This window comes from Balaenoptera musculus, chromosome 1 (assembly GCF_009873245.2).
Source record: "Balaenoptera musculus isolate JJ_BM4_2016_0621 chromosome 1, mBalMus1.pri.v3, whole genome shotgun sequence".
In the NCBI taxonomy this organism is placed as follows: domain Eukaryota; kingdom Metazoa; phylum Chordata; class Mammalia; order Artiodactyla; family Balaenopteridae; genus Balaenoptera; species Balaenoptera musculus.
The window spans coordinates 181,385,040-181,412,118 of NC_045785.1; the positions used below are offsets into that span (position 1 = coordinate 181,385,040).

Sequence of the window (27,079 nt, forward strand, 5' to 3'; positions counted from 1 at the left end):
ATAACAGTTTGCTCCTTATGACTTCCTGGCATTTAAAATTTTTGCCTGCAATGGGGAGATATTGATGAAATGATCTCGCTTTCCTACCTTAGAGGTTAATCAGCATAGAAGCCTCACCTGCCGGCTCCCGCAGACCTGCAGTTGCCTCTCTGCACTCACCCCTGCTCTGGGCAGGAATGTCAAGTCCAGTTTGTGGCTCCTTCAGACTTGTGCAAATACAAAGAGCGCATGAACACCGTCTAAGTACGGAGTGAGGGAATCCAACCACTGTTCCAAGTGTAGCATTTGCTGGTGGATGGATTTGGAATTTCAAACTTTCATAGTTACCCCTATTCCAAGAGGGCACCTAACAAAGGTCCTTGTAATAGTGATGAATTGATAAAGAATGAGAATTATGAGAATACAGGAAAGACCTGTTCAGGGGGTTAGTGAGGGTTTTATATGTTTGCTTATACTTTAGGCAAGTATAATTCTGCAGTGAAAACTTCTTGCTAGTAATAAAGAGTATATGCACAGATTCTTTCCTTAAAGACCTCCTACCTAAACAAAACAGTGAAGAGTAGATGGTGTACATTATCAATAAAGGGCACTGAGAAGTTATAACCACAAATACATCGGTTTTAAAAGAATGAAAAAAAAATGCTCATATCCTCCATTCAAACATCAAGATTCTTTCAGTTCAGCATCTCTATTTATAAAAACTGCAAAATAACCCCTCCCTGGTCTTTCCAAAATCCGTGTCTAATCAGTTCACGGTGCCCCTTTTTATCCTAAAAAACAAGCATGTTTCTCAGGTTACAAATGCACACAGCCACAGGAATACACTTAGTGACCTGAGTGTCTGAAAATTAAAGATATGAACGGGGAGCCTGGCAGTGAAGTGACCTTGCTTTAAGTATGGCTCCAACGAGGAAGCCAAGTGTATCAGATAGAATAATTATTATTTTGAAGTATTAAAACTGCTCCTTTGGCATAAAAATCATGACAGGCAATCCAGGAACCTTAAACAGCCTGGAAAAGAGCTGCCCGCTTCTCCCTGCCCCATTTCACTCGCCCTGGCTGCCATGGGAACAGCAGTAAAAAGATCTGGAGCTTTTAGCAAATCCACAGAAGTTGTGGATGGGAAGGATCTGGGGAAAAGCTAAGGAGGGTTGACCTGGGAGGCTGGTCGTCACACAATTTAGTCTGCTTTGCCCCATCAAGGACTTCTTCTTCTCCCAGTGGCTAATTCCACTAATTAAAAATCTATTAGGATTAATTAACGTCGTTCAAATTGTAATTGCCACTCCTAAGCCATCGCTGAGATGACTAAACCAGGGAAAGTAGTTTTCCTATGAAGAGGGAAGGTCGGGGATGTGCAGAGGGTGAGGGTGGGAGACTGCAGAATGGCCTGAGGACCAGGGACCTTGGGGAGGGGCAGAGGGAATGAGCTAGTGAAGCGAGGAGTAGAAAAAAGTGTGGGGAAAAAAAAAAAAAAAAAAAAGCAAATACCCCTAGGAGAGAGAAGACCGCTAAGAGCTCAAGGTCTTAGTAAAAAAGAAAAAAAAAAGTGTGGAGAAAGGCTAAAGTCAAGCCTAGCTGATTTCAAAATTTGCAGAGGGCCAGTTGTGTGCCTACCATTTTTTTTTTAAAGGATTAAAAAAAATGCATCTTCTCTTCTCCTGGTTCTGTGGGAGGCTTCTGCTGAGGAAGCTGAGGACGTTTAAGTTATTCATCCTGTTCTGCGGTTTAGTTAAATTTGGGGTTCAGTGGTTTTTGAAGACTGAGCTGAGAACCCAAACTCAAAATTTAGTGGATGCATGCTCAGTCCTAGTGGCATGGATGTGTGTGATTGGAGGGCGCCTGAGGGCTCGCGTCAGAGCCATTTGGGGACGCGCATGCGTGTGTCACTCGGCTGAAACACTGAGCATCTGACTGCAGATGCAGGACCCACCTCACACCGTTGAACCGGTGACCCCAGGGATCGTGACAGTGAAATAACCGCACAACGCTCAACTAGGAGCTAGCCCTATTTCTTTTGCTTCTGCCAGGACCACCAGCATAGTGCTAGGCGTCTAGTTGGCACCCAGTGAATACACGTTGCTCCCTTGTGCTGTGATTCTGGGTGTGGTGTGTGTGCGTGGGGGGAAAGATGTGACACGCGGTGGGTGCTTTGAACCTTGACAATAAAAAAGTCCTAACCAAATACAGCGTGGGCTTTTATCGGCGACAACCCTTGATTCTATAACCCACTAGCTCATCTGTAACTGGAAACAAAGGGGATGCTGTCAATATAATGGGAAGTTCCTGGGCTCTAAACCAGTTTGCTTTTTCCTGGCAAGGGGACCCTCCATAGTGAAGGTAGCATTGTGACCTTCAGCTGGAAGGAAGAAAATCCCCCAGTTCAGCAACTGCACAGGCGGGATCCCCTTCAGCTCTCTTTTCAGAAAATCGGAAGGAAGCACCTGCACCCAGGGGTCCCTCCCCAGAGAGGTGCACCTCACCCACGGCGCTTGGCAGGGGCGGGCGGCAGTTCCTCTAGTGGTAACCTCACCGCAGCAGCCTTTTGCCCTCAGAGCTCATGTCCATCTCTGTGGTCCCTGCGCCAGCCAGCGGCACCCACTCTGTGCATTTTCAGTGTTGCCTAAGGCAGCCCCCCGCCAGGAGGCTTGGCCTCCCTGGGCAGTCCAGGCTTTCTCCCGAGGTCCCAGATACTTTTAACATGTGTGCTCTGATGCCAAGGCTGCATAGGTTCTGAGGTGTCTGCCTTTAAACTCATCTCTCCCATAAGCCGTGTTATCTTCCATCCCATTTTGTAGACGCACAGGTTGTGATGTAGCAGGAGTGCTTCAGTGTTTACTGCCCGGCCTTAGCTTCTAAAGTGATTTTTTTTTAAATTTATTTTTGGCTGCCTTGGGTCTTCGTTGCTGCGTGTGGGCTTTCTCTAGTTACTAGCGAGCGGGGGTCTACACTTCGTTGCGGTGCGCGGGCTTCTCATTGCTGTGGCTTCTCTTGTTACGGAGCTCGGGCTCTAGGCACGCGGGCTTCAGTAGTCGTGGAACGTGGGCTCAGTAGTTGTGGCTCGCGGGCTCTAGAGCACAGGCTCAGAAGTTGTGGAGCACGGGCACAGTAGTTGTGGTGCGTGGGCTTCAGTAGTTGTGGCACGTGGGCTCAGTAGTTGTGGCTCGTGGGCTCTAGAGTGCAGGCTCAGTAGTTGTGGTGCGCAGGTTCAGTAGTTGTGGCGCATGGGCTTCGTTGCTCCGTGGCATGTGGAATCTTCCTGGACCAGCGTTCAAACCCATGCCCGCTGTCTTGGCAGGCAGGTTCTTAACCACTGAGCCACTAGGGAAGCCCTGGCCTTAGTTTCTATTAATAAACATGCCTCTGTGGGCTGTGTGGCCCCTGCCCTTGTGGGGCAGGAATGCTGACGGCCTTTGTGATTGCAGGGGCTCCAAGAGAGAGGACTGCACCCAGCACCTTGCCCGCAGATACAGCGTTCCCCCCAGTAACCACGCTCAGCCCCGCACACAGCAGTCGCGCTGCCTCACCTGCACGCATCTCCAACTCGACCACCCAAGACAATGCCTCAGGTTTGACCGTGATGCTCTAGGTGTTTTAGGTTCTGGATAATGAAATGGAAACTTGAAAACTGTCATGCAGCTCTTTTATTTCACACCAAATATGACTGTGGGTTTCCTGTTTTACAAATTTTCATACAGTGATACTAAATTAGGAAAAAAAGAAAAAAACCTTACCAGTAAGCTTTCTACAGGCATATTTTATTTTATTATTTGTATTATAAAAGTTCATGGCGAAGAAGAAAGATAACAAACTTTAGTGTCCTGTAGCCCTGAGATCAAATCCAGCCTCTTCAACTTTCTAAGTTGACTTTAGGACAAGTTACTTAGACTTTCTGTGTGTCAGTTTTTCTTTCTGTAAAAATGGGTATAATAATACTCATTTCATAGGATTGATAGGAAGATGGACTATGTAAAAAGCCTGGTATGAACTGAATAGTACAAAAGGGTAACGGGTATCCTTGTTAGTAATTAAAATAAGGATAGTTGTAACGGGATGAGAGGTAGTTTGGGGGAGACTGCACATGTCAGAATTATTCTAAGGAATGAATAGTTTCTTCTCAACGTATACAATGTCTAGTTCCAGTTGTTTGCACTCTTAGTCATCTTAAAGGGCCACGTGTAGATAAATCTTTGACTCACTTTCTTATTTTAAAAACAAGCAAGTGTCAATTCAAACGAGGAGGAAGCCTCTGGCAAAGATTCAGTTAAGAAATCATCTTTGCTAAAGAGTTTTCCCCTCGACCCTCGATATGACAAACTCATTAACTGTGACCCTCTGTTCATTTCCTTGCAGATGTGCTCAACGAGTCCACTACACCATCCTCTCTGACCACTGCAGAAAACATTATATCTACAACTAATCTCACAACAATAGGTGACAACCTGACCCTCAGTCATGCAGTCACGCCACCACCACGTGCTTTGGACATGCTCATTGAAGGGTCTTCCATTGGCTCCGCCCTGGGCTCTTTCTTCGAGAAGTTCAATTGAGTGTTCTAATCCTGAGGGCTGTGGAAGGGCAGTTAGTCCAAAACACTGATCAGTTTTCGCAGTGCAACAGCCGATGAGATCAGGGCCGGTGTTACTGTGATAACCTCTTACATCATGGTCGTAGCATCCCCCAAGAGTTGTGTACTCTACGAAAACTCGTAGAAATGACCAGCTATACTAGGACTTCTAAGAGTGGGTTTTGGTGTTGGTATGAAAAAGAACAATTCTCTCAGTGGGACTCTCTGTTCCAAGAGGTCAGTGACAGAGGAGTGATCGCAGAGCCCCAGACACACACGTGGGATGTGGAGACAGAGGTGGGGGGCACCATGCAGGGAATGGATGTCCAGGAGGTGGTGGAGTCTGCAATGGGTCAGCCACTCAGAGCCTGCCAGGGCACTATTCTCCCTGCAAGTTCTCCATCTCAAAGACCAGATTAGCAGAGATCTCTTAGCTTCCACAAACCACATTTCCATCCAATTCTTCAGTTAAATACATATGCTCACACAAGATAGGTCTCAGTTGGTGGACAGAACAATTTGTTACCCTGGATCTATTATATGGGCAAAGAGCTTACAAAAGTTAAACCAGATAATGAAGCAGCCCTTGCCTATTTTCTGATTTTTTTTTTGTAAACAAAGGAGTAAACTGAACTTTCTAGGGGTTATAATTATATAAACCTATTTTGAGATTAATCAAGGGGAGGAAGACTTTTAAAATACTTCTGGCTGTGTAAATAGTCAACCACATCACCATTCCATAATCAGATGTGCGCCCAAAAGTCTTAATATTGTATTATCACAGTTGTGTTTATTGGGTAAATTCATGAAAACGTTTTATAGAACTAGCTCATTGGTTTACAACGTTCGAAGTTTTGAGATCCAAATGTGGGAACAGGCACTGCAAACTCGGCATTATCTGTTAAAGCTAACTTGGTAGATTCTATAATTTATGAAGATGAAACATTGTAAACCACCCTTCCTCAGAATGACTAGAGCAGAGATATTCTAGAATGCAATTTTAATAATTTGCATTTTCTTTTTTTTCTATTACAGCTCCTCCTACTACACGTAAGCCTACATGTGGTAAGTCTGTCTACCTAGAGGCAACATATATCACTTTAATGATTTCCTTTTTTATTACAAGCTTTCAAGACCCCCCAGCAGGCTAAGCTCACTGGCTTTAATTTCTCACCAACGATTAGCTCCACCTCTTAAGAGCCAGGGTCCTTCAGGGCAAGAAGCTTTGATGTCACATTCAGACCTAGTTTTGAGGATCAGGATTGATAATTACTAGCTAAACAACTTTGGTGGAGCCACTTAACTTCAGTTTGGGTATTTGTAAAGTGGGATGATAGCAAGTTTGTTTAGGGGTTGGGAGAGGATTCTGTGTAATGATAAATATGAAATGTGAATAATACCTTCAAGGCTCATCAAGAAGAAAAAGTCTCTCTGTCTCTCCAGGGTTCGGCTCAAAGCAGATGCTTGAGAACAGTTTGTATCCATCCTTTTCCCATTTTCTTCCTCTGTTCTCAGTGGAAGCAGAGTCCTTCTTCGTGGCCAGGGCTCATCCTTCCACGTGTTTCTAAATCTCACCGCTGGAGTCCCGACCTTCAGTAGCTCTCCGTATATTTAGTGCAGACATCAGCCTTTGTATGTTTGATTAATTAATATGATCTTGATGATCAGGTTCCTCTTGCACTATTGCCTCCTTACACTTTTCACTTAAGTAACATGGAAGTGCTCTGTTTCTTAAAACATGTTTCCTCCTGCCCCTGTGTTCACCCCTGTTCTTCTTCCTCTACACTTGGAATGCACCCTCATCCGCCACCTCCCACCCCCATCAATTTTTCTATGTCCTGCTCATATTTTAAATGCAAACTGACTCACCTCTCTGGAGGGCCCCTCCTGGTCCTGCAATCTGAACAGACTTCTCTGCCTCTTTACCCCTGTATTATTTTGTGCATCATCTTATTTTGGTGTTTTCTGTAGTTCACGCCTGTGCCTGTCTGCACGTTAGATTCTATAGTTCCAAAAGCAGATCATTTGTATTCCTAGTGCTTGGGACAGTGTTTTAAGAAAAATGAAGGCTTCATAATTTTTTTGTACTAAAAATGAGAGAATAAGTGAATGTGTGTTGAAAGATATTTTTACGAGTCAATGGAGTCTTTAAATAAAGGGAAGAGTGTGAGATGGCACTCAGAGAAAGTGCTTAGGAGGAGTTGCTATCAATAATTTTACACAAATAGAGGAATAACGTGGCCTCTGCTCCCTAAGTAATTAATGTTCCCCGTATCGGGAGAAAGAGATAATCAAATACTACACTTTAGGAAGCAAGCGAAATGATAGAGCAAGAAGAAGAAATTTGTCAGATGCGTTGTTCATTTCTGCGTAATTCAACCATTTTTGAGCCCTTTCCGATGACAGGTTTTACACAAGGATCTGGATTTATGGCGATGGTCAAAACTGATGGGATTTTTCTCTCATGGAATTTACAGTCCAGTTAGGAAGACAGACATTAATCCAATTATCATCCAAATACAAACTCACAAGCTGAGGTCTTTGATGGGACAGTGATGAAAAGGGAATCACGAAAGAATAACATGGAGGCATTGATGTGTCCCTTCTCTTTTTTATGTTCCTGGGGTTATTTTGTTGGTGATTGGATATTTTTAAAAATATACATTAAGGAGTTTGTATTTAATATAGGTTTATTCGTTCTGAAAAATAAAAGATAAGCTTCACTATTTTATTTTCTTTCAGAAGACAAATATGCAAGTATCTCTGCGCACTTCATTTATAACAAGGAAAGTGACACATATAATGCAACATTTAGTGAAGTGAAATGTGAACCTCTTGGGTGTGAAAAGCAGCTCCATGGCCTACAGGAATGTGAAAAGAAGAAGATCAATATATCAGATCTTTCATGTCACCCTCCATTTGAATATTTATTAGAGGTACCACCAGGTAAATATCAGTTGATTTCTGTTCGCTCATTTACGGCAACACTGCAGTTTTGTGTGTGACATGTCCTACTGGTCACAGGAGTTAGTAGGCAGAGGGACAGGGCTGAGGGAAAGATGGCGGCAGGAGGTCAGTGTGTGGACTTCTGCCCTCCCAACCCAGTGAAAACGGTAACCTCAGAGAAGCCTTCTCTGTTTATCCCTTACCTGCCTCCTTACACCTCTTTTACAGAGTGCTTCATGTCGATTGGATCTAATTTATCCCACTGAGTGGTTATTCACAAGCTTTCTTTTCTCTCCGCTACTGAATTCAAGTCATTATATATGTGTGTGTGTGTATATATATATATATATATATATATATATATATATAAATCCTTTTAAATACAAGTGTGTCTAGAATATCTTGGGGGAATAACACAAAGTCAAAGATTTGATGTTTGTGGAAAGAACAAAAGTACTTTCACCAAAAAAAAAAAAAAAAAAAAAGGGGGAGCATTATAGTCATGTTAAGGCTATCAAGCTGGTTTTAGTACCTAAGCTACTGCTGGGAAAGAGGAAACTAAGGTACCAAGCTGACTTCAGAGAAGCTACCTTCACAAAGCGCATTTTCCAAAAGGGATTCAGGGACTGAATAAGCTTGTTGTATAAGTTTGTTGAATCTCTCACATCTTTTAATAATTCAAGATCATTGATTGACTTATTAACATTTAAATAGGTTAAGTATCTGATGTTTTTGAAAAAATGTCATTTAACTTATTCATTTTTCTCTAAATGTTACTGGAACAAATGATCAATTAAAAACAGAAAATGACAATTTAAAGCAATGCATTCCCCAGAGTGAAGCCCCCATGCTCTGTGTAACGATCATGCAATGAAAAACAATCAAAGAGTAAATGAAAAATTGAAGATACAAATAAGAAAACAAAATGGAGTGAGTCTTTTAAAATGTGCAAAAAATGCAATTTTATCTAGACGCTTCCTTGGGTTCCATTTTTTTTTAAAGTAGCATAAATTCTAAGTGAAATGCTACCAATATGTGTGACGTTAAAAAAAGAATAAACTCAAGAATCAAGAAATGCAAAACACTGAGAGTTATTAGACTTTTTTCAACAGTAATCTAAATTCTTGCCAGATTCTGTATCATGAATGTAATTTCAATGACTGTAATTGACCATAAGGCACACATTATGAAATATTAATCATCTATTTTTGTATCTTTTTCTTGACAGATCCTAAACATTTTCAGCTGAATGAGTGTGTAGAACCTGAAAAGGCAAATACTTCTCTTTGTTTACATTGGGAAATCACTAAAAATTTTACTTGTGATAAAAAGAAAATAACATATAAATTTGAATGTGGTAAGAATTTAACATTGATCAGAGGAGTTTTTTTCCTATAGTGGGAAGTTTTTCTAGATATTATCTAATCCTTCCTTCCTTCTTACTTTCCTTCCTTCTTCCATTCTCTCTTTTTCACTCTCTCTCTTTCTCTCTCTCTCTCTCTCTCACACACACACACATAGTCCATGATATGTTTGGAATCAAATCATTGTATTCTCTATACAACTCAAATTCACAAAATAGACAAATATTCCACCTGAAAAATAATTTTTGAAATAGCAATATCAGTTAATTCATAAGCATTTTCTTGGCAACCGCTATACACGAGGTATTGTTGAAAATATTATCAGAGGAGAGAGTTATAAAAAATTATGGTACACATACTCTTAGAATGAAAGGGAAAACAACCATAATTTCGCGTGATTCCCAGAGTTTACTTTGTCAGCCCTCCATCAACAACATTTATAAACAACTACAAGAAGACTTAGATAAAAATGAAAGTAGAAAAAGAATAGTAAGTGCTTCTAGGAATATGAATTTGGGTTCATGGAAAGGGGAATAATTGAGATAGCATTTCTTTTTAATGATTTAATAACTTCTAATTTATTTTCATTTGAATTTATTGGGATGAAATCTCCCCCCCTTGGCATAAAGCTATCTGCTAGGCCATATTTGGCAAGACAGACAGACAAACAAAAACACACAGACTCTCACACAAAGGATGGAGTATGATACTGCTTATAATCATCTTGTTACGGGGAAGATGCATGGCTCGGACACGAGCAGGGTGAGGAAAGCAAGGACAAACGTATGACAGACTGATGATAAAACAATGATCTAAGATATCTGCGAGGTAAAGGCTATGTCAAGTGTAATCTCAATTTCTGAACAGAGAACAATGAACTAATGCCTCATTTCATCAGCTAAATTAGAGACACTCTCAAATTCAGTTCTACCTCTTAATGTTTTCTTTAAAATTGAGTGTAGCAAAATCATGCAGTATTATAGCTGATATCAGGTCCTTTTACTTATTGTTTTGACCATTTGCATAGGTTTTCAATCTAATAGATATTAATTATAGATATAAAACCGAAATGAAATTTAAGTGTGATATATTGTATTCATATACTCATATGCAATATTTATTTCTTTTAGGTGGCCTTAGTCCATATAATAAAAGTGGCAGATTTGAAAAGGGCCAACTTCAACCCCAAAGTAATTATACTTGTAGTTCACAAGTATCCTATAATCACAAGATTCTTACTAGCCAAAATAAAACTATTCAAACAGATTTTAGAGGTGAGTATATCACTTACATTTATATGTTAAATTTCTTTCCTTTTTATATTCTTATGAATCATTGAGAATCACAGAAAAAGATGTTATGGATTTGGAGAAAGGGTTTCAGAAAATGGCTTTGTGTCCGTTTTAAAGTAAGAATTTAGAAATAAATGACAGCGAATCCAAACCTTCATCAAGGTTTTTGCAAACTGTAGGCTGTTGTGAGGTCGGGGTGGAAACAAAACTGTGAGGTAAGTGAAATGCTTGTTCACATGTTTCCCATTTTATTTCCTCTTTCTTGCTGTAGCAGAGTTCTTTTCTTGGTGTGTCCTGCATCTTTTGCCCCCTCTATCAAATCCTGACTCTGATAGGAGTAAAATGAGCACAGAAGCTCACTTTAAGAAGCTAATAAAACGCAATGGTAAAGCTAAGTGCTGACGGCAAAATAACAGTTATTATTACTAAAATGTCAGCAATATAAATAATAACAAGAATATCATAACTAATAACAAGTGGAAAATAAAATTCTGGAAAATAATAGCATTTGGAAGATGGAGGGGAGAAGGAAGTGAAAAGTGCTAAAATTTCAGTTGTATTTAATAGAACAGGGGTCCCCAACCCCCAGGGAACTGGTCCTCGGACTGTTAGGAACCAGGCTGCACAGCAGGAGGTGAGCATCGAGTGAGCAAGTGAAGTTGCATCTGCTGCTCTCCATCTCTCGCATCACCGCCTGAACCATCCCCCCCCCCGCCCCAGCCCCAGTCCGTGGAAAAATTGTCTCCCAGGAAACTTGTCTCTGGTTCCAAAAGTCTGGGGACCGCTGTAGTAGAAGTAAAGAGATTCCAGTTAAATTTAGAATCTGCTAGGAAAATATGTTAATCGTGCATAAGACAACTTATGAGGAACCACTAAAAACATGAAAGACAGATAAATAGATGGCATTGCCTATCAGCAGTAGAAGAAAGTTATGGAATAAAAAAAAAATTCTTCATGTTAAAGGAGGAAAAGGAGAAAGAATGGAAAAGAGGGAGGAAGAAGATGGAAAGAGAGTGTGAGAGAGAGAGGGAGAGAGGAAGAAGGAGGAGAAGGAGAAGAAGAAAGAGGGGGAGGGGGAAGGGAAGGAAGAAGAAAAACGTGGCAGGAAGAGAGGGAGAGAGAGACTACTAAGTAGGAAACAATAGGTAATATAGCAGAAACATGTCAAAGTATAACAAAAGTCACTATAAATATAGATGGCTTAAATTTACCTTTTGGAACAAAGATATTCAGACTTGAGTAAAGTAAAGACATATTTGGGGGGAGGAATTTGTAGCCTTAAGTAAGACCAAGTGACATTTTATGGGAACTTTTATCACTTTGCTCTCTGTTGAATGAAAATCATTGGAAAGTGCTTGGAAAAGAACCAGAAAGCAAAAGCAAAGAAAGCAGAAAATAACAAAGTTTAGAGTACAGATTATTGAAAGAAGGAACGAACAAAAATTGCAGGAATTTACTAACCAATTTAAAGGCTTGGTTTTGAAAAGAATAATAAAATAGTTAGATCTCTAGCAAAACAACCTTCCCCCATGCATTATAAAAAGGAAATTAAAAATACAGTAGAAATTTTACAGATTATAAAGAAACTTGCATCCAATATGAAAAGTTAGATAAAATGGATAATTTTCTAGAACATATGAAGTATGGACATTTGCCTAGGAAGAATTAGAAAATTGGAGTTATATATAAAATAATAGTCTAATACCTCTCCAATCTCTTCACACTCCCTGTCTGCTTACCTCACCTGCCCTTTAAAAAAGAAAAACCAGAAAGGTAAGTTTACAGTTAGTTCCTATCCTATCCAAACTGTTCCACAGTATAGAAATCATGGAAATCTATCAACTAATTTTGATTATTGTTAGGGTGGGGAATAGGCTAGGGTTACTGTTATGTGGATACCAAACTTGGGCAGAGCTGAGGCAACTATAGGCCAGTCTCTGCTATGAACATAGATACTAAATAGTAAATGAACTGTTAGCAAAGTGGATCCTTTAGTACATTATAAAATATATAATTACCAAAGAAGTTATATGGATGGCAAATAAGCATATGAGAAGATGCTCCACATCACATGTAATTGGGGAAATTAAAATATCAATGAGATATCACTGCACACCTTCAGAATGGGCAGAATCTAGAACACTGACAATACCAAATGTCAGCAAGGATGGGGAGAAACAGGAATTTTCATTCATTGCTGGTAGGAACGCAAAATGGTACAGTCACTTTGGAAGACATTTTGAGGGTTTCTATAAAACTAAACATCATCTTACAATGCAATCCAGCTGTCACACTCCTTGGTATTTACTCAAAGGAGATGAAAACTCATGTCCACATAAAAAGCTGCACATGGATGTTTATAGCAGCTTTATTTATCATTGCCAAAACTTGGAAGCAACCAAGATATACTTCAGTAGGTGAATGGTAAATAAACTGTGGTCCATCCAGACAATGGAATACTATTTAGCACTAAAAAGAAATGAGCTATAAAGCCACGAAAAGACATAGAAGAACCTTAAATGCACATCACTAAGTGAACAAAGCCAGTCTGAAAAGGCTACATACCATATGGTTTCACTATATGATATTCTGGAAAAGGCAAAACTGTGGAGGCAATAAAGAGATCAGTGGTTGCCAGGAGTTGGAAGGGAGGGAGGGATGAATAGGCAGAACACAGAGAATTTTAGGTCAGTGAAAGTACTCTGTATGATACCGTAATAATGGATACATGTCATGTAATATATTAGTCCAAATCCATTGAATGTACAACATCGAGTGAACCCTAATGTAAACTATGGACTCAGGTGATAATGACGTGTCAGTGTAGGTTCATAAATTGTAACATAAGTACCACTCAAGTGGAGGATGTTGATAACAGGGGATGTTGTGCATATCTCTGTGCCTTCTCCTCAATTTTGCTGTGAATTCAAAAATGCTCTAAAAAAGTAAGGTCTTAAAAAAACCCCACCATTATTGAGTAAGATTTCTTCCAGTAATGCAGGAATCCTGCAGCCTTTGGAAATAGCAATTTAACCATTTTACATGTCATTTTATTCAGGCAACAGGGGAAATTTTTCAAGACCGTTGCAAAAGAAGCCACATTCTTAAAAAAAACAAACGCACAAACTTTTGTTAGTTCACCTACTGTATGATTCACCCATGTAAAGTATAGAAGTCAGTGGTTTTTAATATATTTAGAGTTGTAAATCATCACCTGAATCAACTTTAAAACATTTTCATCACACCAAAAAATAAATAAAAATAAAAAATAAAACCCACAAAAAAACAAGCAACAGCAAAAAAAACTGGTATCTTTTAGCAGTCACTCCCCATTTCCCTCCCACTCCCATATCTAGGCAATTACCAATTTACTTTCTGCTTTGATGGATTTGCCTAATATGGACATTTCATATAATATGTTGTCTTTTGTGTCTGGCTTCTTTCACTTAGTGTACTGTTTTCAGGGTACATCCGTGTTGTAACATATCAATACTTCCGTTTTTTTATTGTCTAATAATATTCCATTGTATGAATGTACCTTGTTTTGTTTGTCCCTTTATCAGTTGAGTGACATTGAAGTTGTTTCCACTTTTTGACTATTATGGATAATGCTGCTATGAACATTTGTGTACAAGTTTTGTGTAGATATAGGTCTTCGTTTCTCTTGTGTTTATACCTAGGATTGGAATTTGGGGGTTATATGGCAACTTTATGTTTTGCATTTTGAAGAACTGCCAATCAGTTTTCCAAAGTAGCTGCATCATTTTACATTCCCACCAGCAATGTATGTGTTCTCATTTCTTCACATATTCACCAACACTTATTGTCTTTTCTATTTTAGCCATTCCAATGGGTGTGAAGTGGTATCTCATTGTGATTTAAATTAATGACTAATGATCTTGAGCATAGCTTCAGCTGTTTATTTGCCATTTGTATATCTTTCATCACTATTTGCACATTTTTAGAAGTTGGGTTATTTTTCACTGAGTTGTAACAGTTCTGTATATATTCTAGACACAATTCAGATATATGACTTGCAAATATCTTCTAGAATTCTCTGGGTTGTCTTTTTACTTTGTTAATAGCTTTTGAAGCTTATAAGTTTTTAATTTTGATGAGGTCCAATTTATTAATTTTTACCTTTGTTACTCATGCTTTTGATGTCACAACTAAAAATTCATTGCCAAATCCAAGGTTATGCAGAGCTATCCCTATGTTTTCTTCTAAGAATTTTTTAGTTTTAAGTCTTAAAATTAGCTCTATTAATCCATTTGAGTTAATATTCGTTTATGATTTGAGGTAAGGGTCCAATTTCATTCTTTTGATGTCCTAGCACAATTTAGTGAAAAAACTACTCTTTTCCCATTGAATGTTCTTTTCATCCTTGTCAAAATTAATTAACAATAATGATGGGCTTATTTCTAGACTCTTGCATTCCATTAATCTATACATCTAATGCCAGTACTACACTGTCCGTTACTGTTGCTTTGTGTAAGTTTTGAAATCAGAAAGTGTGAGTCCTTCAACTTTGTTCCACTTCAAGATTGTTTTGGATATTTGAGGTCCCTTGAAATTCCATATGAATTTTGAGATCAACTTGTCAATTTCTACAAAGAAGCCAGCCAGGATTCCGACAGAAGTTGAGTTAAATCTGTAGATCTATTTGAAGAGTGTTGCCATCCTAACAATGTTAGTTTTCTGGTCCATGAATATGGGGTGTCTTTCCATTAATTTAGGTATTCTTTAATTTTCTTGGAGAATGTTTTGTAGTTCTCAGTGTGCAAGTCTTATAGTTCTTTTGTTAAATTCATTCCTAGGTTTAAATTTATTCCTGCTTATGATGGTGGTGTTTTCTTAATTCCATTTTCAGATTGTTCATTGCCAGTGTGTGGACATACAATGGACTTTTCTGTATTGATCCTGAAATCTGTCTCATTGCTGAAGTTGTTTATTAATTATAATATTACAGGACTTTTGACAGAACATACTAAAGTGATTCTGAGTTTCATATGGAAGGGATAGCTAGCTGAGAGTAAGGCAGCTTCCTAAATCCATGTCTCCAGTAGCCCCCAAAACAACTCAAAACCATAAGAAAAAAAATAAACCTACAGAAATACTATGTTCTCATGTAACTAGGAAAAATTTAATGCTTTTTGGATATTAAATACTAAAATTAGTACAGTCTTTATAAATCACTGTGACAAAATAGAAATCCCCGGAAAAAAATATTTTATTGTTTATAAAAGTGCAAAGGCAATTCAGTGAGGGGAAGGATTTTTTTTTTTTGGTTATTTATTTATTTGGATATTTATTTCATTATTAGATTGTTTTTTAGTTATCCCTATAGAAAAAATAAATACATCAGCCTTTATCTCTCAAAAAACACAAAGATTAACTCAAAATGGATTGCAGAGCTAAACACTAAAGCTAAAACTATAAAATGTCTAGACAAAGACGTTAGAAAAATCTTTGCTACTTTAGCTTAAGCAATGGTTCCTTAGATGGACACAAGAAGCAAGAATCAAAAGAAAAACATTTAGAAATCAAACTTCATAAACATTAAACATTCTTGCTCTTTGAATAAAGCCACTAAGGAAATAAAAATTTTTCACAATTCATACATTGTGAAAAAATATCCACAATTAATTTTTTCAACAGAGAGTTTTGCAAGAATATATAGAGAATTCTTCCAAATACAAAATAAGACATCAAGTAACCCAATTAAAAATGGGCAAGCATTTTGAGCATATGCTTCACAGAAAAAGATACACAAATGGTCAATAAGCACATAAAAATTTTCCCAATATCATTAGTCAACTGGGAAATGCAACTTAAAACAACAACCAGATGCTGATGACATCACACACCAACTAAAATGGCTAAAATGAAAAAGACTGACAATACTATTGGTGAGAATGCAAAGTAATAGCTCAGAACTTTCACTCCAGGTATTTACCAAAGAAGAAAGGACATGTCCTTTCCACAGAAAGACTTCTGCACAAATATCCATAGTAGATTCACTCACAGTAGCCAAAAGCCTGGAAACAACCCAGATGTCCATCAACAGTTGAATGAATAGGTGAAATGTGGTCTATCCTTACAATGGAATACTACTCACGAATAAAAAGGACTAACTACTGACACATACAGCAATATGAATGAATCTCCAGAACATTATGTTAAGTGCAATATGCTGGATGTAAAAATGTACTCACCGTTTGATTTTCTCTATATGAAATGAAAGAAAAGACTAATTTAATCTATAGTAATAGAAGGCAGTTCAGAGGGTGTTTGGGGGTGGGCAAGGGAGCTGGCTGGACTGGGAGGGGGCACAGAAGAACTTCCTTGGTTGGATAGAAATGTTTTATATCTGATTGCGATGGTGGTTATATCGATGCATATATTTGTCAAAACCCATCCAACTATACCCCAAACGGGTGGGTTTTCATGTAAATTATACCTTGTAGTTTTGATTTAAGCATTTATTACATTCTTCACCTCAAGTTCTGATGACTAGTTACTGGAAGTGATGACAAGTGCTACTCCAGTACTGACTGTTAACTTTATCAGCCCTACCAGTGACAGATTTCCAGCATAGGGAAATCTAGGCATCCCAAGATAGCTGGACAATAAAATAAATGAGAGGAAGAGGGGTTTTCAGATCTCTTCAAGTCAGTGGAACATTTAGGCTCCACAATGTCACCCTGGAGTGACACTCTGTTACATGACCTTATCAAACTTAATAAGACCAGATATCTTTCTTTTACTTTCATCATCAATTCATAATTAATCAAAATATGGCTATTAATAATGCATGCTAATAATATGAAGAACGTTTTCTCCATGTCTTGTTTTTTATATTTTATATTCTTATTCTTTCAACAGATCCAGGAATCCCTCAGAATATGAGTTGTTCTAACTTCAGTGCACATACAGTATGGGTTACCTGGGGACCACCGCAAAATTTTTTTCATACGTTCACTCTTTGTTATCAGAATACTTCAGGTAACTTTTATAGAATTTAATTCCATATCAGTAAAGATAAATCAAAAATTGGAAAGCACTCCACATATGGATGGAGCTAGTGAGCCACGGAGCTCTCTACACAGCAACCACGACGGGCATCCCGTACGCCTTGGTTTTAGAACTACCTCCACTCACTACAGGCTCCCCAGCCTCTGAAATGACTAAATCTCAGAATATCCCCAATACTCATTTCTCGTTCTTGATCTTCTTAGTTCTAATCATTACACTCCAAACCTTAGAGAAGGAAAATCTCTGGAAGATAATACTCATATCTGTCTTCCAAAAATTATGTAAGGGAGCTGCACTAGTTTGAACTCATCATTCTGGACTGCAAACAACTTCCAAAGCGTGCCCCAGCTGATATACACAAAAAATTGGGTGAACAAAAGTGAACATATGCCCATTTAGCCACAGAGTTTGATGGCAGGTGGAATCTTGGAACATAGTTCTAGTTAGCATTAACTAACTTCTGCAGAACTTCTGCAGAAATAAAGACAGCCCAAAAAATGTGCTATGACTAGTTCAATCTTTGGCCTAGTCCCTCCAAACAAGACACTATTTAAGAGAACAGACATCTCCTGGACTACGTGAAGTATCTAAAATACTTGTAGAAAACAGTGGGGACCGTGGACCACCTCAGAAGAGACTCAGCACATGGAATAGCCCACTTGTCAATCCTTAACTTGTAGCTTAAAGTAGTATTGAGTTGGACATCTCACAGAATTCCATCTCTTTGTTTGGTGGGTAGGAACCAGACATAAATTTTCAAATTTTGAAAAGTAGAAAGCCACTTATCTCCAGTGTGTTATTTTATATTTTGATAACATATTGTTTTTGCTTGTTGTTTGAATCTTAATAATCAAACTACTAAAGCAAAGTTCAATACACATGTAGTTTTCAAATTAGCATAAGAGGACTCAAATTCTATGGAGAAGAAATACAGGCAATGTATTTGAGGTTATGGTAATTCGAAAAGTTATATCTATGAGAAAGGAAAAATGGAACTTATGGGAAGATGAAAAATGGAAATTACAGGAAGACAATCTGTAATCTGTCAGATTAAAGGAGTACAGTCTGCCTCACTGGACACCTCGCCTACAAACTTTCTTTGCTTGGTTTCTGTGTGAGCACATTGTTTGGTCTTCTCTTCTCTTTTCTGAAATTTCTTCTCACTATCCCTTTCTGTATTCCTTACTTTCTATATTCTCTCTCTACTATGTAGTATTTTGTATGCCAGAATATATGGTGGAAATTTATGGAGCAATATTTATTGCTTCTTTGTATTCTATACCATTTAAAAAACCTGTATTTGAATAATTAGGCTTAGAAGGACGTAATGTGTTAGTTATTGCAGTCAGACGAGTTTTTATTTGTTATTTTTGCAATGAGTACAGCTCCTTCTTATTCGGTGCTACCCAAATTTATGACTCTCCAAATAAAACACTTGAACAGAATGGGTGGGGAGGGAAGGGGCAGGTAGGCAACATCTGGCTCTGTGTGCCCTTTTCTCCAAAACTTGGTTGGTAACTAACTGAACCCAGTCTCCACTGTGGCTCATGCACTGACTCTGCTCAAAGGGCCCTTTGGAAACAGGTCATCCCCAGTCCTCTGTCTCTCGTTGCCATCATCCACCACTGCTGGGGAGGGGAGCGTGCTGTGTCTTGTCTTCTGGTTCATCGCGAGCACAGGTCCTGAGATCCTCTTCTGTATTATCTAAGTAGCGTGCTCTGTCTTGTCTTCTAGTTCATCGTGAGCACAGGTCCTGAGATCCTCTTCTGTATTATCTAAGTAGCGTGCTCTGTCTTGTCTTCTGGTTCATCGCGAGCACAGGTCCTGAGATCCTCTTCTGTATTATCTAAGTCAAAGAGAGATGATCAGAGTATAGCATGTTAGAACAATTCTTTTAACTACTCTCATTATTTCAAATAAAACCACTATTAAAAATCCACAGGAAGAAAGTCAGTGAACTCTTATGGCAATTTATATAACTTTTAATTAGGTATTAAATTCATTTTGTTATTTCCTCATTTAACCATCGCAGCGACTCTGAAAGCTGTAGACTAAAAGAGGTAGACAAATGTAACTGACATTTATTTAGTTTCCTCTGCTTGTGGGGTGTTTTTATAGTATTTTAAGATTTTGTTAAACGTTTCAACAATGACTCTGAGAGAAGAGATGCATGGATATGTTCAGAGTTCATACGATGTCCTGAGGATCACAGAACTTAAAATCAATGCTCAAATTCAACAGCTTGGACTGTGCTTTTCTCGCTACTGTAAGTTCATTTTTGAGCATGAGACACCTTGTGCATCTCCAGTATTATGTATTAACTTAAAGTGCCAAGTGACAATGAAGTTTCCTCAGTAATAGGGAAGAGGCCCTGAGTCATTGTTGCATTCAGAGGACTATTTCTCAAAAGTTATTGAAACCAGTGTGCACCCTTCCACATCGCAGCGATGTTATTGGAAATGATTTTGTTTATTGCCTTTTTGCTTAAACAACATAAGAGAAAAAATATCTCTTATTTTGGGAGGTGGCAGTGCAAAACCCTCTGGGGATCAACGGGTTTATACTACTTGGCATGGTGTTCAGGAAGATACTTTAGAGCAGTTTCAACTGGGAAGTTGTTAATGGATTTCCTGAGGTATTTGCTAAAAAGCAAAGAGGTGACAAGTGATGAAGCCAGTATCTATCTAGCCATTTCCAGTGCAACAGGCATGACTTGAAACTAGACATGTCCCTGTTGCCCTAAGGAAAACCAAATTTCATCCCTAAGTCTAATAAAGTCTTTACCTGTGCCATTCGACTAGTGCTTCTGGCCTCAGGGTCCTGAGGAAAGGTATCCCACATGGAGGCAGAGAGGCTCGTGTAAAATATGTTGATCTTTCAACCAAAGCTTGAAACCCTTGGCAACTGGAAATGAACATTCCAAACCATCTTTCTAAGCACTGAACACTTTGATTCCCCAAACAGCAATGTCTTTTGGAAAAAAATGTGTTGTTCAAAATTAAATCAACAACTTGATTTTGTCAAGCTGACTAAGATGAAAGCATCACAGAACAACATAAATGAAACTTATTTTGATGCAGAATGGTTGTGAGATTACATCTACAATCATACAAAATTAGGTCACCGAACGGAAGCCAGATGGACCTGGAGAACGACATCTTGACATTTGGGTTGTAGCTGAGTTAGAAGATGATCCTTGTCCCGACATGCAGACACCATATAAGGAGTTATGGGTCAGGGGGTGCCACCTGCCCCTCTCTAGAACTCACACCTTTCCTGTCCTCAAAGACAGTTCTCACTAGGGACAGCGTGGCTGAGCTTGCAGGTATAAATCAACTAACTCAGCTTTGGGGATTTCTGAGAAAACAGACACTTAACCAGGCTAGAAGAGACACTTTATCTCACTTACTGTTTAGCATCCCATGGTGAGGTAGAGATATTACTATAATCTCCACGTCATGGATAAGTAACTGAGACAAGAAATTAGCACGTGCTAAATCTTCCCTTACACTGTTTCTGCAAGTCCATTGGCATGTCCACCTAGACCAGAGAATTAAAGTGTCCAAGAGGAGGAAAAAGCTTGGCCCCATTGCAGACCCTTGTCCCCCTCTTCTACCCCAGACAATATGCATGACGGTGAAGGGTAAAGCATGGCCTCTGGGACCTCAGTGTCCGGGTTTCATCCTGACTCTGTTGTTCTTTTCCTGTGAGATCATGGACAGATTGCTAATGTCTCTGTGGCTCAGTTTTCTCATCTGTAAAATCGGATGACATCAAGAGTGCCAACCTATAGGGTTGTGGTGATGGTGAATTAATTCACATAGAACACTTCAAGATGTGCTTGGAACACAGCATAGTCTGTTCATTGTTTTTATCACTACTGGTATTATTATTGTTATCACAGTAACATGCTTCCTCTCTAACCTTCTTTTAACCTTTCTTGGTGGCACTTGGTCACTCAAAAATAGTCAGCGGCTAGTGATTTTTCAACTTAACAAGTGCTAACTCATCTGCGTAAGCAAGGTCCCACCTCCCATGTTCCTACCCAGCCAGAGTCTGCTATCCTAGTCGGGCTAGTGCCTAAACAAAAAAATGCTCCTTCTTTCCTTTGTAAAATTTTCTTTCCTTCCTTACACCTACTCAGCCTCATTCATCTTTCAATGAACAGCTCAGATTCTACTGCCAGCATGAAGCTTTCCTTCACTGTTTCAGCTCCCATGAATTACTGTAGTGCTCAGACGAATAGGGCAGAAGATACCTAGTTACTGGTGATCAAATGGATTTTGTATCTGAAGTCTATAACAGTGGCTCATACCAAAGTTCAAAGTTTGGAGGTTAAGTATCAGAAAAAGGGTTGCCAAAGTATTGGAAAAAAGACTTTCATAATATCCACCATGAGCTGTGTTTTCTCAGAAAGAAAAGAGACCATAGGTAAACAATATGTCTGAACTTATTAAATATGTTTTGTACCAAATTAATTATATGAAACCATCATTTTTGAATATTTGAGTTTATAGTAATCACATTTGTTCAATGCATTTGCTGATAATTGTATGTATTTCTGAGCACCAAGGATGTTTTCATTTCTCAATCGCTCAGTTTGGAGTTGGCTTGGAATGATTTACTGTAGACACTAAATTAAATATGTGGTAATCCTAAATTTTGATGACTTACTAAAAGTTTCCATTTTTTCCCCTAAGCAAAAAGATGCCACACTCTGAATAAAACTACAAACACAATCAATTTGGAATATTTGAAACCTTTTACAATGTATGAGATAACATTACATGCCTCTGTCAATGGAAGTGTGGAACGTAATGGAGCTGATGTGAAATGTGCAGTTAAAACAAAAGCAACATGTAAGTTATAAGCTTTAATGCTTTTTTCTATGAACAGCAAAGTCTAAACCGTTAAAACAGCATGTCCACCTTTATGCTTCATTTGAGAAACACACTGACCTGGCACATTTGTTAACATCTAGGGTTTATAATAATTTAAAACACAACAATTTAAAAACTCTCATCCTGGGTTTTCTCTGTATCCTTCAGGTATAATCATAGAATTGTAAGAATGAAGCTTGAGGGCATATGAACAGGTACAATTTATAAGATTTCAGGCAATTAAGTATCTAACCAACTTAGATAAAAATCTAACCAACTTAGATTAAAAAAAACTATAGTTTTCTTTATTCTCTAGAAATGTCGACTGCCATCAGAACGCCTCACTCACAAAGCGTTCACTGCTTGCATGACCTCATGAAACAATATTTTGTCAGCATTTTCTTCTCCGTTACAATGAACTACATACTATTTTATTTTATGTCACATTTTACATTCATTTGACTCTTGCTCTCCCATGGGATGGCTCTATAGATGCCAGGTCCAAAGCTAGATCTGTCTCTGGGGTGAATGTAAACTCCATGAGGTCAGGGCAGAAGAAATACCCCCTGTGTAAGGCAACAGCTATGGCTCCAGAGACCCTACCTGGCACCAGGCTCACAAAGAAAAATTGTCCTCTTCAGGGCCGTACGTAAAATACTCTTAATGTCATTTAAGTTCTGGTTTCAAAAGTCCAGGTCCTCGAGCATCATGCTTTTGTTATTTTCCTGAATGTCTGTGCTATCACAGAAACAAAGATGATTCACTGCTGCTGAAGAATCCAGCCAGGTATCACCAGGGTCATGTAAGCATTTCCAAAAGGAGGACCTGGACTGTTTGTAGGCCTTCGGAGATTCCCCTTCCTGCCCCTCCACTCCTTTCTTCTCTATTTTCTACTTCCTGCCCCTCCACTCCTTTCTTCTCTATTTTCTATTTCTACACACTTTCTTTGGGGTAATTGCAAAACATCTCATGGTTTCAAGTACAACTTACATGTTAATATTCATCAAATGAATGTATAATTTATTTTCAGATGTTTTGTTATAGCTTTTTATGTATGTTCTATCCTAACTTCCCCATCTGTAACACCCAAATAAGCACTTAAAACATTTTATACTGTTCACATATATTGTCCAGTAATTTAAATACGCATTTACCAAATGATTAAAAACAACAAATATTTCTTCATTTTGATAGGTCCAAGCGAGGTCATGGACTTACATGTTTCAAGGAAGACAGATAATAGTATGGCTGTGAGCTGTAAGCCTCCTAAAGACTTTAATGGCCTCCAGACAGGGGAGTACCATTTGAAAGTCAGTATTGGAAATAACTCGGTTGAAAGAGAATTAAAACAACAAAAGTGCACGTTCTTGGTAGAAGGTCTTCAATATTCAACACAATATACATTTCAGGTAAGATTACAATTTCCATAATCATACATTACTGATATACATTATAGTGATTATTCTGCAGTATTTAAGTAATACTAACACCAGTGCTCACTCAAGCTTGAGAAGCTCTGATGTCTAATGGAATCACACTTTAAAAGTGTAAAAGTTTGACTCCAAACTTTTCATCTCTAGTACATAATACAGTTGTTTACAACACATATTTTGTTGGATCTTTTTTGACCTTTAACATGATTTACTTATAGCTAAATTATTGCTCCCGTGTCAAGAAGCACAACATTTTATGCACAGTAGATTATTCCTTTGCCACATCTTTTATTCATCTGGGCTATTTACCTTTACTAATGTGACTTTTAAAAAATTTTTAATATTTTATTTTTATTTTTTATTTATTTTATTTTTGGCTGCATTGGGTCTTCTTTGCTGTGTGCGGGCTTTCTCTAGTTGTGGCGAGCAGGGGCTACTCTTTGCTGCGGTGCGCGGGCCTCTCATTGTGGTGGCTTCTCTTGCTGTGGAGAACGGGCTCTGGGCACGTGGGCTTCAGTAGTCGTGGCACACGGGCTCAGTAGTTGTGGATCTCAGGCTCTTGAGCACAGGCTCAGTAGTTGTGGCTCACAGGCCTAGTTGCTCCGCGGCATGTGGGATCTTCCCAGACCAGGGCTCGAACCCGTGTCCCCTGCACCGGCAGGCGGATTCTTAACCACTGCGCCACCAGGGAAGCCCACTAATGTGACTTTTTAAATTACAAACGTTTTTTACAGGTACATTGAGATTAGAAAATAGCAGAAATAAATGTAAGGAAGTAGCAGTATACACAGAGAGTTAAAAAGCTCACCCATAAGCTCGCTGTCTACTGATCATATTTTGTGTGTATACTTCTAAAATGGGAAAACTCAGTCTTTTCCTCCTGCTGTAGGGAAAAACCTCAGTTCATTCCATCTCCTGTGTGTTTCTTCCCTATAAGAAACACAGGGAAGCATTTCCAAAGAAAACCGGACACCTGAAACACTTCACTTCTGACACTTCTGGTCACCAAATGTGTGAAGTTTTTTCCCCCACATCAAGCAAGTATCTGTGACACCAGCTGGGTGTCCATTCAATTTCGACACCATCTACACAGAGGTAGCGTCAGATTCCACAGGTGAGGGGCTCAGTCCCACGAGATTGGTCCCACCCTACGTCAGAAGACGATGAGAAGTAGGAGGTCCCCACCACTTTGTAGCTCGATTTGGCTACAAATCAGGGGTTCCCATGACCCACTTCCTTGGGTTGGATTAATTTACTAAAGCAGCTCACAGGACTCAGGCAAACACTTACATCGTTTACCAGTTTATTAAAGGTTGTGAGAAAGGATATAGGCGAACAGCCAGATGAAGAGATACGTAGGGTGAGGTCTGGGAGGGTCCCAAGTGCAGGACCCTCTGTCCCCGTGGAGTTGGGAGTGTGTCACCCTCTTGGCGTGAGTCTGGTATCCAGCCTGGAAGTTCTCTGACCCCAATACTTCTGGGATTTCATGGAGGCTTCGTCACATAGGCATGATAAATCCTTCACTCCATTTTCAGCCCTTCTCCCTTCTCAGGAGAATGGGGGAGGGGAGGGCTGAAACTTCCGAGACTAATCATGGCTTGGTCTTTCCAGGGACCAGCCCTCGTGTGGGAGCCATCCAGGAACCCACCCAGAATCACCTCAGTAGAGTAAAAGACTGTCGCCCTGGAAGTTACAAGGTTTTCTGCAGCTCTGTGTCAGGAATCAGGGTCAAAGACCAAAGACAAAAATGTTCCTGGCGCTCTTATCAGTTAGGAGACACCAGGGTTTCGGGAGTTCTGTGCCAGGAACTAGAGCGAGAGACAGACGTAGATTTTCCATGATCTCACAAATTCCGTAATATGAGCACACCGTTTGATAAACTGCATGTTTCATAAGTCACTGTATCGCGAACGGTTTTCCATGTTAATAATCCGCTACTAGTTTTTCATGTTTGCAGAAGATTCTATCTTACGGCTTTATCACATTCTACTAACTATACCTGTTTTGACAACAGTCAGCAAACGCTCTTCCAGGGAAATAACAACATCTTTGAATATGTCTTTTATCATTTCTGTCTGAATAAATTCCCGGAAATGAATGTATTGGGTCAAAAGCAATTTACATGTATTTTGAGATTTTTTATGATACTTTTTCTTTTCCCTGTGGAAGTTACCAAATTGCCGTTCCCATGGCAGTGTGTGAAATAACTGCTCTGGAGAATCTCACCAACACTGCGCATCCCCTTTTCCTTTGATATTTACTGGGTGGGATACGGTATTGGCAACTCTGTTTGTTTTTATGTGTTTTCTTTACTTACTGTTGAGGAGAGATATCGTTTTTGTTATTCGTCTTGTAGTAACATCCTTCCTGCTCCTTTGTCTAGTTTTCTTTGGGAATGCTTCTCGGCTCTTAATAATATTAAACTCTTTGTCCTATGACTTGCAAATTTGTTTTCAGTGTATAGTTTGCCTTTTAATTTTCTTTATAGCACTTTAACTCATACACAATTTCGCCTTTTATTTTTATTCAGTCCAATCTCTCACTTTTATTTCTGGTTTAATGGGAATTTCCACAGTTGACTGTTTAACGCCATGTTGACAATCTGCTTCACATTCTTACCACTTAAAGAAGTGTTTAGGTATACATAAGCTTTCTTGTTTTGTTTTTGTTTTTAACCAGAAACGTAGGTTGGACTTTATCAAATGTTTTTTATGATACTATGTTGGGTCTGCCATGGTTGTGATGCTTTGGTGTGATTTGTGTATATGCTGAATTATAGTGATATGTTTTCTAATGTTGAAGCAGTGTCACATTCCAAGCAAACAACCCTGCTCTCTCATTGTGTATTATTCCTTTAAAGTATTATTGAGCTCAACAGCTTAATATTTTATTAAGCTTTTATGAATACACATTCATAAATGAGGTCATTTAATAAGTGGGTAAAGGCGACGCTGGCATAGGTGGGGACACGCATCATTCTTTTCACATTTTTGTATGAAGGTTATGCTAACCTGATAAAACAGGTTGGAGGCATTTTCCTGTTCTTCTGTGTTTTATAACTTTAAATAATACAGGAATTATTCGTTCACCAAAAAATGTGTTTTAGTCCCTTTAACACAGAAGGATTCTTTGAGAATCATTTACCTTATCTTTCGATATTACTGTTCTTTTCAGGTATGTCACCCTTTTTGAGTGAGTGTGCCCCTTATATTTTCCCAAAGAAGAGTCGCAATAAAAGAAATACTTTGTTATTACCTATCATTGTACATTTCACTTCCCCTCCCTCAGTGCCCAGGAAGCTCCAGGCACACTGGTTTCCTTTTCTTTTCTACAAACACTCAGGTTTTACTCTCTTTTAGGCACTTTACTCAACATTCCTCTCTTTCTAGAATTTTCTTCTCCCATTTGTCAATCATGATAAGCGATTCTGGAAAAATATAGGTAAACACCGTATTAAAATGCAATCTCCAAATTCAAATTAGGAGACAATTATTCAGTTATCCTTTCTCTTCCTCACTCTTCAAAAGGCTGCCTCTTGTTTTCTTCACTGCAGTTCCCATAA

At 38.9% G+C, this 27,079-nt stretch overlaps 1 protein-coding gene across 7 annotated transcripts in view; it reads left to right on the top strand.

The window, feature by feature from the left end:
• Positions 1-27,079, top strand: part of PTPRC (protein tyrosine phosphatase receptor type C) — a 122,035-nt gene that overhangs the window by 58,706 nt on the left and 36,250 nt on the right. For 3 of the 7 annotated variants that reach the window (XM_036825895.1, XM_036825913.1, XM_036825922.1), the window contains 9 exons: positions 3,426-3,569; positions 4,354-4,434; positions 5,603-5,632; positions 7,310-7,513; positions 8,742-8,870; positions 10,008-10,151; positions 17,055-17,174; positions 21,905-22,063; positions 23,279-23,493. In XM_036825895.1, coding sequence (XP_036681790.1) covers positions 3,426-3,569; positions 4,354-4,434; positions 5,603-5,632; positions 7,310-7,513; positions 8,742-8,870; positions 10,008-10,151; positions 17,055-17,174; positions 21,905-22,063; positions 23,279-23,493 — 1,226 coding nt within the window. The remainder of the gene's footprint in view (positions 1-3,425; positions 3,570-4,353; positions 4,435-5,602; positions 5,633-7,309; positions 7,514-8,741; positions 8,871-10,007; positions 10,152-17,054; positions 17,175-21,904; positions 22,064-23,278; positions 23,494-27,079) is intronic. The other 4 variants (XM_036825902.1, XM_036825929.1, XM_036825936.1 and 1 more) reach the window with 4 other exon arrangements.